Source organism: Chrysochloris asiatica, unplaced genomic scaffold (genome assembly GCF_000296735.1).
Source record: "Chrysochloris asiatica unplaced genomic scaffold, ChrAsi1.0 scaffold00054, whole genome shotgun sequence".
Taxonomy (NCBI): domain Eukaryota; kingdom Metazoa; phylum Chordata; class Mammalia; order Afrosoricida; family Chrysochloridae; genus Chrysochloris; species Chrysochloris asiatica.
Window position 1 is genome coordinate 11,338,756 of NW_006408572.1, and position 14,495 is coordinate 11,353,250.

A 14,495-nucleotide genomic window follows, 5' to 3' on the forward strand; every position below is an offset into this window, starting at 1 on the left:
GAAGTCACTGCAAATGAAATATTCCTAGCATAAAAGTTTCCTCCTAGGCTGCAAAAAGAAGTTGCCAATATTTTAGACGTAGTTATATGTCAGCTGTGTGTGTGTGTGTGTGTGTGTTTTGGTATTTCACCTTAGATAGGAAAACTTAGTAAAACTACAGGGTTCATTTTTTGAAAATTACTTTCACTCACTTCATGGAGTCCTGGTGTGGCACTGTAGGATAAGCACTGGGCTTTACTAATGTAAATAACAGTGGTTACAATGAGACATTAACAACAACAATAATGCTTAACTCACACATGGGTAGATGTTTTAGAGTGCTCCTTCTCCCATACATAGGTATACAAATATTAGGTAATGTATTCTGTGAATAAGCAAAACCTGCTCTGTCCCAGGGCTGCTGGTGATGTTTCTAAACCCAGCCAGTATTTGCTGAGGCTGGGTAAGAGCAGATGAATTAATCGATAAATATAAACATTACCAGACAACATACATCAGCAATATCATCTTTCAAGCCCCATACAGTGTAATCAATGCCCAATATGAACAGAACTCACCCCTAGAAATCACATCTTATCTTTCCAAAGCACCCCAAGCAAAAACAATCACTAAAAAACGATTCCACTTTGTGATCATCCCTGACCCTGAGATGAGAGCAAAAACCCCTGACTGGTAACAAATGATAAGAAGCGTGGTGGTCTCCGAGGTGGTCACGGGCCGAGCGCTGAGGCTGTCAGCCCGTATCAATCACTTTCTATTAAAGGTTTTCCCATTTTGTGCTGTACTCAGAGGCTTTGTCTGGCCTGGATTAAGGGTAAGCACCAGCATTAGAATTTTCCACTCTTATTCTCGCTCCTCAAGTCAATGCTGTCAGCAGAAAAACAAGGTATCCCCAGTAAAAACTCAGAGCAGACAACAGAAATGGGGTCACATACCAAAGATAATCTGACTACAGAGCTTTAACATGTGCATTATACACACTTCACGAGGAGTCATGGGGTACAGGAGTGTACCCACAGGAGGTGGGAGGTCCATGTGTTATATATAACATGTATCTCCTGACATGAAAACAAAGTAATTCCAAAACAATCATCTGTGTATTCTCTTGTATTACACAAGTAGTATATAGTTTTACTCCTTAGCATCCTGGTGGGGCAAATCATTTGTGTGGCACTGTGGGTTAATGTGCCACACTGGAAAGTCATTTGAACTGTAAGGTTAGAAGTTTGAACTCACCAGCTGCTCCTTGGAAACCTTACACAGGGTCACTATGGGTTGGAACCAACTCGATGGCACTTCACAACAACAACAATCTTGGTGTGGCACTGTAGGACAAGCACTGTACTGCAAGGTCGGTTTGAACCACAAGGTCAGCAGTTCAAGCTCACCAGCCTCTCTTTGGAAACCTTATATAGTGTCTCTATGAGTCAGAACCAACTCAACAGCCCTTCACAACAACATCTGGGGGCGGTGGTGTTAGGTGGTAGAATTCTCACCTTGCCTGTGGGAAACCTGGGTTTGATTCACCTTCTGTGCAGCCACCATTCATATGTCAGTGGGGCTTGTGTTGCTATGATGATGAAACCAACCCTAGTATGGCACTGTGAGGAGCTCGGGTAGTGGTAGCGTAGTGGTTACAAATCGGGCTGCAAACCGCAAGGTCAACAGTTCGAAACTACCGGCTGCTCCGCAGGAGAAAGATGAGGCTTTCTGCTCCCATAAAGATTTACAGCCTCGGAAACCCTGTACAGGGTCGCTATGGGTCGGAACCGACTCCACGGCACATCACAACAACAACAAGTATGGCACTGTAGGATCAGCACTGGACTGGTAACAGGTCAGCAGTTTGAAACCACCAGCCACTCTTAGAAACCCTATACAGTGTCGCTATGAGTTAGAAGCGACTCAACGGCACACAACAACAACAACATGGTGATGAATAGGTTTCAGTGGAGCTTCGACACTAAAAAGGCCTGGAAACTGACTTCGGAAAATCAGCCAATAAAAACCCTATGGACCACAGTGGTCTGATCCCATTGTGTCAGGAGGTGGGGAAATGATCCAACAGCTAACAGCAACACTTAGTATTTATTATCTTCATGATGGGGAAAATGCCATTTTTCTAAGAGATTCCAGATATGGCTAGCAGGGGAAGTCATTTTAAATCTATTGCAAAGGGCATGTTTAAGTAATAACAGCACCTTAAGGAGAGGGACCTGTTTTATAAACCCATAAAATGGGGGTCACAGTTGTTATGGACTCCTGGTGTGGCGCTGTAGGATCAGCATTGGACTGCTAACCACAACATTGGCAGTTCAAACCCATCAACTACTCCTCGGAAACCCCATACGGGGTCGCTACGAGTGTGAGCCAACTCGACGGACGGCACTCAGCAACAACAGAGGCATTAGAAATAGGATTAAAATGACCAGCATGCACATTTTTCTGTGCCAGTAAATAGATGTCTTATATCAGGTAGTTTTCTTATTGTGGTAAGACATACATAACACAAGATTTGTCATTTTAATCATTTTTAAGTGTGTAATTCAGTGACATTAATCACTGAATAGTCACAATAGTATAATCAGCACCACTATTTGTTGCCACAACCTTTTTAAATCACTCCAAACAGAAATTCAATGCCCCTTAATCATTAACTCTTCATGCTACCTACTGCTGGTCCCTGATAACCACCAATCTACTTTTTGTCTCTATACATTTGCCTATTCTAGATATTACATGAAAGTGGAATCAGACAATATTTGTCTTTCTGTGTTTGACTTATTTCACCTAACATAATGTTTGCAAGGTTCATCCATGTTGTAGCGTGTATCAGAACTTGATTTCTCTTTATGGCTGAGTCAAACAGACCCGTGTATATTACATTGTATTTATCCACTCATCAGCTGACAGGCATTTCAGGTGGTTCTACCTTTCAGCTATTGTGAATGAAGCTGCAATAAACATTGGTGTATAAGAATCTGTTTGAATCCCTGTTTTCAAGACCTTTTAGTGTATGTCATGTCTAGGGGTGGAACTGGAGTCTTGGTGTGGTACTGTAGCATAAGCACTGGACCACAAAGTTGGTTTGAACTGCAAGGTCGGTGGTTCAAACTTACCAGCCGCTCCTCAGAAACCCTATAGAGGGTTGCTATGAGTCGAAATCCACTTGACGACACTTAATAACAACAACATGGTAATTCTATGTTTAACTTCTTGAGACTGCCAACACGTTTTCCATAGTGGTTGAAGCCATTTTACATCCCCACCAGCAATAAGTGAGGGTTCCACTCTCTCTCATATTCATTTTTAATGGTCACATGAATGTGACAAGGAACAGAAATGGGTGGTGAGAAAACCAAGTAATGAAGAGGGAAGAAGAGAGATTTTAGAGAGAGAACAAACAGGCCTAGGGACTGATAAGGTAGATGTGAAATGTTGTTAGGTGCTGTGGAGTCAGTTCTGACTCATAGCGACCCTGTGCACAACAGATGTGAAACGGCAGTCCCAAAATAGTACACCACACAACGTGTTTTCATTTGTCCCACGTGGTATATTATTATTTTTAAATATGAACTTATGATCAACACTAAAAGTCTGGAAGATTTTACTTAGAGACCCAGATTTCAGACTTCTCTTAAAATACAACAACAAAATCCAGATCATCTGGCATTTCTAGCTCTGCATTCCCACTTGGCAAAAACCTGCTGCTTACTGTCTCGTTTGCCTCTGGAGAGAATCACAGTTGCCTGCTTCATTCTTAAAGGTTTCTGTCTAGTCCCAGAGGGCATCTGAAGGAATGAAGAGAGGTTTGAACCTGGAAAAATAGGAAGCATGTCTAGGAGTGGAAAACATGCAGAGAGTGACAGGATGCTGGGGACTGTCCTCAGATAAAGCACAGATACTAAAAGTCGGGAGAGGGCATAGGTGAAACCATCCCAGCGAGTAGGGGAAGTGGCTTCAGGAAACAAAGGGCACAAGTTTGAGACCTAACTGTTGTCCTCAATGGAGACGACACAGAAGAAGAAAAAAACAGAGACAAAAAATGACAGGGGAACATGGTAGCTCCATATGATAAGTACTAGACTGTGAACCATGAGGTTGGAAGTTCAATCCCACCAGCCACTCCATGGGAAAACGATGAGGCTTTCTGCTCCTGCAAACATTACAGCCTTGGAAACCCTATAATACGGGGTTGCTATGAGTCAGAACCGATTCAACAGCACTTAACAACAACAACAACAACAGAAAAATGTGTAAGTAGAGTGTCCTGGTGTGGCACTGTGGGTTAATGCGCTGGACTGCAGAGTCGCTTAGGTGAGCTCACTACATATATTGAGTCAGTTCCAACTATATTTATATATAGAAATCCTGGTGTGGCCCAGCGGGTTAATGTACTGGACTACAAGGTCAGTTTGATCCACAAAGTCAGTGTTTCAAGCTCACCAGCTGCTCCTCAGAAACCTTATACAGGGTCACTGTGAGTCGGAACTGACTCCATGGCACTTAGCAGCCACAACATGTACACTGGCATCCTGGTATGGTGCTGTAGGATAAGCACTGGGCCGCAAGATTAACCCTTTGAACCATAAGGTCGGCAGTTCAAACTCATCAGCTACTCCTCAGAAACTCTATACAGGTTCACTATGAGTCAAAATGGACTTGAGGGCACTTAATCATATTGCTGTTAAGTGCCGTTGGCTCAGTTCTAACTCATAGAGACCCTGTAATAAGGTTTCTGAGGAATGACTGGTGGGTTTGAGCTGCTGACCTGTGGTTAGCAGTCCAGTGCTTATCCTACAGCTCCACAAGACTCTCCTTGGGCTAGTAACCGGAAAAACAAAACAAAACAAAACAAAACAAAAACCCCAAACCTACTGCCAGTGAGTCCATTCTAAGTCATGTTAACCCTGTATAGGGTTCCCTAGGCTGCAAATCTTTGTAGTTGTTATTGTGTGTTGCCAAGTCCACTCTGACTCAGATTGACTTTATGTAGGGTTTCCAAAGCTGTAAATATTTATAGGAGCAGAAACTTTCTCCCATGGAACGGCAGTCCAGTGCTTGTCCTACAGTGCCACCTGTCTGAGCCACTCAAGACCACTTTAGAGCAAGTCACTATGCAGGTAAAGAAGAAGGGAGAGGGACTTGAAAACACTGAGATGAAACAAAGTCTACCATTTGTTGAACGTGAAAACCGATGATCTGCTCTGTAAAACCTCACTCAATCCACAGGAAAGTTTCCCCAAAAAGGGGGAAGCTGAAGAATTTAACAAGTAGATTATCTCAGCAAAGGATAAGAGAAGGAAATTTTAACAAAAGGCAGTCAAAAAAAAAAAAAATTCTTGATAAACATTAAGAGATAAAGTTTTAAAAGTCCACAGTTATTCTTTTGTTCTAGATTACTAGTGTTCGTGGTACTATGGTTTTTTAAAACAATTCTTTGAAGGACTAAAGAGTTTCTTGTTGTTGTTTTTAAGTGCTATTGAGTCAGTTCCGACTCATAGCGACCCTGATTAGGGTTTCCAAGGATCGGTTGATGGGTTTGAGCCATTGACTTTGTGGTTAGCAGTTCAGTGCTTATTCTACGGTGCCACACTGGGACTCCTAAAGAGTGTCTAGGATCAGAGTCAAATAAACGACCTGACAGCTTGGGGTTTAACATGCAAAAGAGCTAACAAGAAAAAGCATGTTGAGTGCCGCAGAAAAGTTGCATAACAGATAGTGGACTTCAGCCAAGAAATTCTACATTTCAGTTTATTTGGGGGGAAAAAACAAAACAAAAACCAATCTCATGTCTAATGAAATTATGATGCTAACTTCTTAGCTTCCGAATGCCGTTGTGGGTTGTCAAGTAGGTTCCAACTCATTGCAACCCTGTATAGGGTTTCTGAGGAACGGCTGGTGGATTTGAACTGGCAACCTTGTGGTCAGTAGTCGGGTGCTTATCATGGTGTCACAGCACAACTCCCTTCAGAGTACATTATTTATTCAGGTCATCTCCATTCTCCTGAAAAGCCCTCTATGTGGTGCTGTAGGATTAGCACTGGACCATAAGGTTGGCAGTTCAAACACACCAGACACTCCTTGGAAACCGTATATAGGGTTGCTACCAGTTGGAACTAGCTCAGTGGTACTTAACAAGAATAACATGCCGGCTTCAGAGTTAAAAGTCTAGGGAGGAGGCAACTCATTCAGCCATCCATTTAAATCTGTGAGTTGATGTTGAATTGGCTGTGGCTCCCACCACCCCCATGTACAAGAGAACTAAAGGTTGCCCAGCTCTCTAACATCTTGATTGGCCCTGCTATGTGGGCATCCACTGTGGATTTTTGAGAACCTTCTACCCTAGGGGCCTCATCTTCCAGCACACTCTATTGGACTAAACCTCTGGTTGTGATTCACTAGGGTTTCACCTGCTTATTTTCAGAAGTAGACCAGAGGCCTTTCTCCCAGTCCATTTTATCTGGAAGTTCTGCTGAAACTTGTCCACCATGGGTGACTCTGCTGGTATTTAAAAACACCGTTGGCATGGTTTCCAGCGGCACAACAACGCTCAAGTCACCGCAGGATGACAAACTGTCAGAAGGGTGGTGGTGTTTCCACACAGTTGACATTAATTTAGGACTCACTGTACCAGCCACTATGTTTCCCTACATTTTCTCATTGAATCCACAAAATAACCATGTGTACTTGCCATCACTCTTCTCATTTCATAAAGCAGGAAGCAGAATTAGAGAGGACAACAACGTCTCCAAGTCAGCAGGGTGTTAAGTGGGAGAGCCCAAGGTCTGAACCAAGGTGGCTCCACACCCATGGGCCTACGTCCTGCCTTCTCTGCCTCTCACACTATGAGGACTGACCTTGTGATGAGCTGAAAGGCAGATTCGATGGTTCTAGGCTACGAGAGTGTTCATGCTGGGTCAATTGAGCTTATTTCCAACCACGTCACCGAAACTGAAACTTTGCTACAATCACAATACATATGCTTAGACAACATTACGTAATAGTCAATATGCTGAGAAGCAGTACTGCCCTTCAACCCAGGTTATTCAGAATTCTTCGTCTGGCCTTTCACAATCAGCTCCCTCAGTCAGACTCAGACAAGGCTCTATTTTGAATTCTAATGAGGATGAGGCACACTGAATATTTAAACTGCAATTACAAGTTCCACATCCTGCCTTTACACAAGTGCCCTCAGTACAAGTCACTGACCAGAAAAGACATGATCGGTGCCAGTTGAGAAAATATCAGTCTAAGGGGGAAACAAATATATGATTTTCTATCTGATAGGACCAATGAGGATAGGGAAAGGGAGAAGAAAAACAGGGGTAGAGGGTACCACGCAAAGATGGCTAAAATGTTTAAAGTGCGGGCTCAGCCTGAGTGAAAGGTCCACAAAGCAGTGCTTGAATCCTTTGTTAACAACTGAATAAACAAATTCATCATCGGGCCCTTCGTGTGCGTGTGTGTGCGTGTGTGTGTGTGTGCATGTGTGTGGCCCGTTGTAATTTGGTCTGTATTTATAACTAGAAATGTCCTCACTGTGAAAGCATCTATTTGTGATCTATCAGACAAGCAAGGAAGAAATGCTGAGGGGAGGGAAACAAAAGCCCATTTCATGGTTCACAATCTGTTTTTGCACCCCTTTGAGGAAAATGATGATGTACTTACTGCCTGCTATGCGTAACTCCCACCAGTCCTTGAGTTAAACAGTAATAGAGTGTCATGTGAACAGTAACAGAGTTACACTTGAATTCCCACTTAATTCCATACCGTCTATATAGTTTCTACTCCCGTAAGGATTTACACCCTCGGAAACCCTGTACGGGGTCGCTATGGGTCGGACCCGACTCGACGGCACTTAACAACAACAACAACATATAGTTAAAACAGATCTTGTTTGCAATTTTTTGTGTGTGTGTGTTTAAGTAGAAAATGATCAATCTGGACTTGAATTTGGGCAGAGCAGGTATTCAACTCTTTGTTAGGTCTCAAAGTTCTTGGCCTTATCTCTGACTCCCAAATGCCCTTCTTATTACGGTCTTAATTTACCTTGCGTGGCATTTGAGTATCTTTTTTTTTTTTTTTTTTTCAATGTTAACATTTATGGAAAGGGAATATGGTATTTAAATTTTTTTTCCTGATCTGTCCTGTGGTTGATTCTCCCTACCACTGTGGGTAAATATGTCCACTGAGACTTAAGTGTCAGCGATTTTTCATTCCGACATGCTCTCTGTAACAATTACTGCTTCCAATGTGCTTGGTTACTTTTTATTGGGTCACTACGAGTTGGAATGGGCTTGATGGCAGTTGGTTGGGTTTTTTCCCTCTGAAGATACGTTCAAGCTTGTCATTTATTCATTGCCATATAATAAGCATCATTGATTTTATAATCTGTGTCAGATCATCTTAATGTTCCAGGTCAATATAGATTGGTTTCCATGGTCTGTTGACCTCTTTCCATGTATGCTAGATTATCTTTGACTGTGTGCTGGTCATTGCCTTAAAAAACACTACTTGGGGCTGGTTCCTAGAGACCTCAAACAAATAAGCCTTCCCGAGAATGGGATTTCATTTGCTTTTGCTGCCAGGCATCTGGAACTAAAACAGGCAAGACCCCCTCAAACCAAATTCAGGATATGAGGCTTCCTAACCCACCCTGGGTATGTCTGAACAAGGCACAGGTCCCTGGGAGGGGCTTTCTGTCACCACAACTTGTCTGGAACCATATTTTCTCTGCTCCTTTTTCTTCTATTCTGCTAACTACAAGGTTGGTGGGTCAAACCCACCAGGGTTACTATGAGTGAGAACTGACTTCACAGCATTTAACAACAACAATAACAACATTCTGCTCAGTGCCAAGTCTGTGACGATCTTCAAGAGCTGGGGAAAAGGAGGAGCGTTTAGTTTGGGCTCACTGTTACCCTGAAGGTGTGGCTCTCTGGGGTCCCAGCTTAATGTGTTAAGGATCTATCACACTTTCCAATTGGGGGGGGGCACTAAATTCCACTCCCATCCTACTCCCCTCTTTGCTTGCTTGCTCAGGCTGTGAAGTCCCTGACTCCTGCCTTTGGATGGGCTTTATCAGATAAAGAAAGAGGACAGGAAAGTACCTAAGAGTTTACAGGCTGGGAGCAAAACAGTCATCAGTCTAAGTTTGTCAAGGGCTGCTGGACCTGCTCAGGAAATCCCACAGTATGCCTGGTGTTCATCGGTTTAATACTGATCAGCTGAAGATTTAAGGAACCTGTTGGGTGTCATACATATAAATCTGATCTTCTAAGAGCCTTAGAAGGTGTTCTGGTAGCATAGTGGTTACGAATCAGGATGCTAACCTCAAGGTCGGCAGTTCGAAACTCCCAGCTGTTCCGTGGGAGAAAAGATGAGGCTTTCTGCTCCTGTAAAGATTTACAGCCTTGGAAACCCTGTACGGGGTCGCTGAGTTGGAACCTACTCCACCATACGTAACAACAACAAGAGCCTTAGAGGGCACAGCCTGAAATATCAACAATGTGCAAGAAGTAGCATTCCGTATCAGCAAATGTATGTGTGTAACTGAAAATTTCCCTAGGTTTTTTTTTTTTTTTTTTTTGATTGGTGAATCTGGTAAGGAAATTTTAGAAAAAAACAACTCAAGAGATAAGAGACTCTCTCCCTAAAGTATTTCCATTAAAAGAAATGTTGCTGATGGACACTACATTGCAAATATTCTGAAAAATCATTATTACATCAATAAAGATAACCATTCCAAATCGGTAGTAACATGATTGCTTCACACATGAAGGAGGCCTCAGGGAAGTTTCACTTAACTGTGAAGCCCCTCCCTACTTGACACATGTCCTAATAAAAGATATACTTGCTCATAAACACTGTTCAAAGTGATCTTTTCTGGAAAAATGGAATGAAAAGATAATGGAATTTTTCCATGAGATTTTTATTCCTCACAATCACTCTCTGAAGTACAGATGCATTATGTCCATTTCACAGATGGGGGAAATCAATAAGGTAAGGGTAGTTATGTGACTTTACTGAGATCCCCTGGCTGGTGAGTGGTGGAGTTGGGTTTGAGCCCACATCCTCCACCATCCCTACACCCTCCTCTGCTGCTTGCTCACAATTTTCCACAAACATACAGAAAAGCACGAGGCCATGCACAGCAGAACAAGCCCTGCCTCGTCTTGCGCCATTGTTGCTGCTATGGTGCCAATCCACTTCACTGGGGCTCTTCCTCTTTTGTGTTAGTGTTAGGCACATTATGTATCTATATAATTTAATTTTGACTCTCAGGGTAGCCATCTTTATTCCAGCTGAAGAAACGAAGACTTAGCAAGATTGTTTATACAAGACCCAGAGATAGTAAGAGGCAGTGGAGGCAGTTAACCCATATCTCTGCCTCCAAAGTTTTACCATCCAGTGTGAACAACAAAGTTCCTGTAGACAGAACTTGTGTGAGAAGATTGGCAAAGCAAAATCGGGGTGGCTTTGATTCTTCCAGGAAAGCAGAAATGGACACATGGCTACTGGAAGAGAAACAGGATGGAGTGGGTTGCTAACAGAAGGACGAGATTCTCTAGGGGTAGGGGATACAGAATCAGGTGGTAAGGGCAAACAGGAAAACCCCTCAAGATTCTTGTGCCCCCACAGCTCCAGATGAGACGATTCCCTGATCTCCACCCACCCTATTGTTCTAGAGTTTTCAGTTTCATCCAATGAGCATGGGTGGCAAGGAAGGCAATATTTCTTCAGCTGCACATCTCAACTGACCCTTATTCTAAAACTGAACAGAGAAGGAAATTCCATTATACTTTTCGTCTTGAAAGGGCTAAACGTTGGGCAAAGCTAATGTGCTCAGTTCTCCTATTCGTCTTGTATTTCTACTTTGAGAAAAGCTGTTAGCTTTACCATGGCCCGCCTTCATGAGAGCAGCACCAGAGAACACTCACTGCTATTACTACTACTCTTAAGTGCCCTTTGTGGCAGGGCACTGCATGCACGCAACAATTTTAACCTCACAAAAATCTACACCAGAGTGTCTGCAAAATAACAAATCCCCGCATTGGAACTGCTAGACTTACTTATTTTTATATGGATTCCAAGCATGGGGCTGTGGGTTAATGCACTGGAATGCAAAGTCGGTTTGAACCTCAAGGTCGGCGGTTCAACCTCACCAGTTGTTCCTCGGAAACCCTATACGGGGTCACTGTGGGTCAGAACCGACTTGAGGGCCCTTAACAACAACAAACTTATTAAATAATGAATACTCTTGAACTCCGCCTGTGTGTCATTTGTTGGTGTTAAGTGTCCTTGAGTCGATTCTGACTCATAGTAACCCTGTATGGGGTTTCCAAAAAGCAGCTGTTGGGTTTGAACTGCCAACTTTGTGGTTAGCAGTCTAGTGCTTATCCTACAGCACCATACCAGAACTCCTTTTAATAACCACCCTTGTAGTACCCCTGTAAGACAGCACTGAGCTGCCCCACGGAATGTCCTAGACTATAATCTTTATAGGAACAGGCTACTTGTTTTTTTCTCCCACAGAGCGGCTGGTGGGTTTGAACTGCTGACTGTTACACTGCCAGGACTCTAGAAACACCTCCCTAGATTGACACGGTCGGAATCTGCCCAGGAGGACCTGGCAATCAGAATTCTAAGCAAATACTCCACGTGATTCTTAACTTGGCATCCAAAGCAAATCCAAACCAGTTCCCATGCAGCCCATATTCCAATTCACAAGGAACCTAGAGGGCAGAGAACGCTCCCGCTGCGTTTCCAAGAGTGTCATCTTTATGGGGGAACGTATCACATCTCTCTCTGGTAAACCGTTCATATTTTGGTTTGTTAGCAGTCAGGAGCTTATCCAATGCACCATTAGGGCCCCCTCATGAACTATCAGGAGGTAGAGTGACTAGTCAAAGAACACATTACTAAACGTAGGCTTTGATCCCCACTGAACTCCAGAACCTGGACTCTTAACTAGCCTGCAACTCAAGCTTCAACAGTTATGTTTGTGATTCAAAGGCACAGATGCAGGCGAATCACCTTTAAACCCACAAGGTCCACCACCAATCACCGACATTGTTGTTGCTGGGTGCACCCTTCTGCACAATGGAACACAACGCTGCCTGGTCCTGCACCAACCTCACAATCATTGCTACACTTGAGCTCATTGCTGCTGCCACTGTGCCAACCCATCTCATTGGGGGGTCTGCCTCTTTTTCGCCGACCCTCTGACCCTCTACTTTACCAACCATGATGTCCTTTTCTTAGTGCCACACAATTTCCCAAACTAGGATTGTCCATAAACAGAAAGTCTTCTTAATTAAAAAAAAAAAAAAAAATGCATCATGCTACTTCATTTCATTTTTAACCAGATTGAAGCATCTTTTAGCAATGCCAACGCTGCAGCCAAGACGACTATCCGTTTCAGAAGCACAACCAGATCCCCCGAGGACGAGGGAAACTCAAGCAGAGCCAATCCACAGTCCATCAGAGAAGTAGAACTGTAAGCAGAGTTGTGACTTACCACAAGATGTCAACTTTCTGTCCACCAAATTCACACGCCTGGTTTCAGTGCGTAGCTTCTCATCTGTGTTCTCCACCAGGCTGGTAAGGTCGTCGATGATCTCTGGGAAGGAAAACAAAGATGCATGATTCCCACTCTATAGCTGCTACGGTTCATATCGAAGCAATACGGCTGTGCTATAGCCCTAGTAATAATTCTCGCAAGTGCAAGCTCACGCATATTCTTTGACGACGGCAATTCTAATTCAAAAAGGAAGAGGAAAAGTAGTGAATGAGAAAAAACAATAACAACAGCAACAAAAACTAAGAAACTGGTTTAACACAATTTCAGGTGACAGAGGAGAGATGTCAATAAATTCGAGGGAGAAGAAAGCACGTCCCGCCAAACTGTCTCCCAGTGGAAAGGCAACAGCAGACCCACCCACTGCCATCAACTCGATTGTGGTTGATAATCCTATAGAGGGTTTTCGAAATTGCAATTTTGATGAGAGCAGACAAACTCATTTTTCTCTTGCAAAGCAGAGGGTTTTTGAACTGTCCACCTGTGGTTACTTGAATAGACAGACAGTGCAGAAGACTTCAGGGAATACCACCTGGGTCCTTCTTGAAAATATCAGTTGATGGTGAAATCTAACCAACCAAGAAATTAATAAAAGTAATTGTGAGCGTGGCGGAGGACTGGGCAGCACTTCGATCTGTTGTGCATAAGGGAACTGACTCGATGGCACCACTTAACAACACTATCAAAGAACTAGTCATAAAAGAAAAATTGGTAAGTTGGGCTTCGTTAAAATTTTAAACTTCTGCTCTGCCAAAGATATATTGATCAGAGAATGAAAAGTTAGAGACTGGGAGAAAATATGTGCATAACACTTATCTGACAAAGAGCTTGTGTTCACAATATAGACAGAAGTCTCAAAATTCAACAGTAACTTGCAGAATGTGTCCTTTTGTGGTGTAAATTATTATATATGCCTGACTGTTTTAAAAAAAAAAGCTGAAGTGAATAGAGAGAAACGCTGGTAACTGAGGGTACATGGAGGGGATTATAATCATTGCAGTGAAACAAGGTGTATGATTTGTGGAATGTAAAACTGATGATCTGCTCTGTAAACTTTTACTCAATCCACAATAAAAACTTTAAATAAAATTTAAAAATTCAACAATAAGGAAAAACCAACAGAACAAACCCCCAAACAACTGAATTTTTCATGGCGGTAGTGATGATTATATGCTTTGGAGTCGGTTCCGACTCATAGCGACCCTGCCTAGGATTTCCGAGGCTGTAAATCTTTATGGGAGCAGAAAGCCTCCTTTCTCCTGTGGAACTAACTGCTGGTAGTTTCAAACTGCTGACCTTGAAGTTAACAGCCTGCTTTGTAACCACTACGCTACCAGAGCTCCTTTTTGTATAAATGGACAAAATATATATGTGTGTGTCTTCTTTAGCAAAATATATATTTTGTCCACAAGGACATACTTACTAGAATGGCTAAAATCCAAAATCCCGATGACACTACATACTAGCAAACATGTGGACCAACAAGAACCCTTATTATTCACTGTTGGTGGGAATGCAAAATGGAACAGCCACTTGGAAAGGCAGTTCGGTAGTTTTTTTTTACAAAGCTAATTCCATGGGAGAAAGATGAGGCTTTCTGTTCCTGTAAAGATTTATGGCCTCGGAAACCCTGTGAAGGGTCACTATGAGTCAGAACCGACTCCACGGTACTTAACAACAACAACAAAGCAAAGCTCAATCATAAAATCTAGCAGTTGCATTCCTAGGTATTTATCCAGCTGAGTTGAAACCTTAAGTTCAGATGAAAACCTGTACACACATATTCATAAAGCTGTAGTAACAGCTTTATGTGTAATGATCAAAATCTGAAAGGAGCCATGCAGTCCTTCAATCACCCAACGAAATGCACTGCTGTCAATTCTGACTCAGCGCCCTAGCAGGATAGACAGAG

The 14,495-nt window shown here is 42.8% G+C and overlaps 1 protein-coding gene across 1 annotated transcript in view; it reads right to left on the minus strand.

The window, feature by feature from the left end:
• The window catches only part of STX8 (syntaxin 8), a 246,211-nt gene that overhangs the window by 52,269 nt on the left and 179,447 nt on the right, over positions 1–14,495 (minus strand). The window contains exons 7-8 of the mRNA XM_006863506.1: positions 12,520–12,625; positions 8,824–8,851 (exon numbers count right to left, since the gene is read on the minus strand). Coding sequence (XP_006863568.1) covers positions 8,824–8,851; positions 12,520–12,625 — 134 coding nt within the window. The remainder of the gene's footprint in view (positions 1–8,823; positions 8,852–12,519; positions 12,626–14,495) is intronic.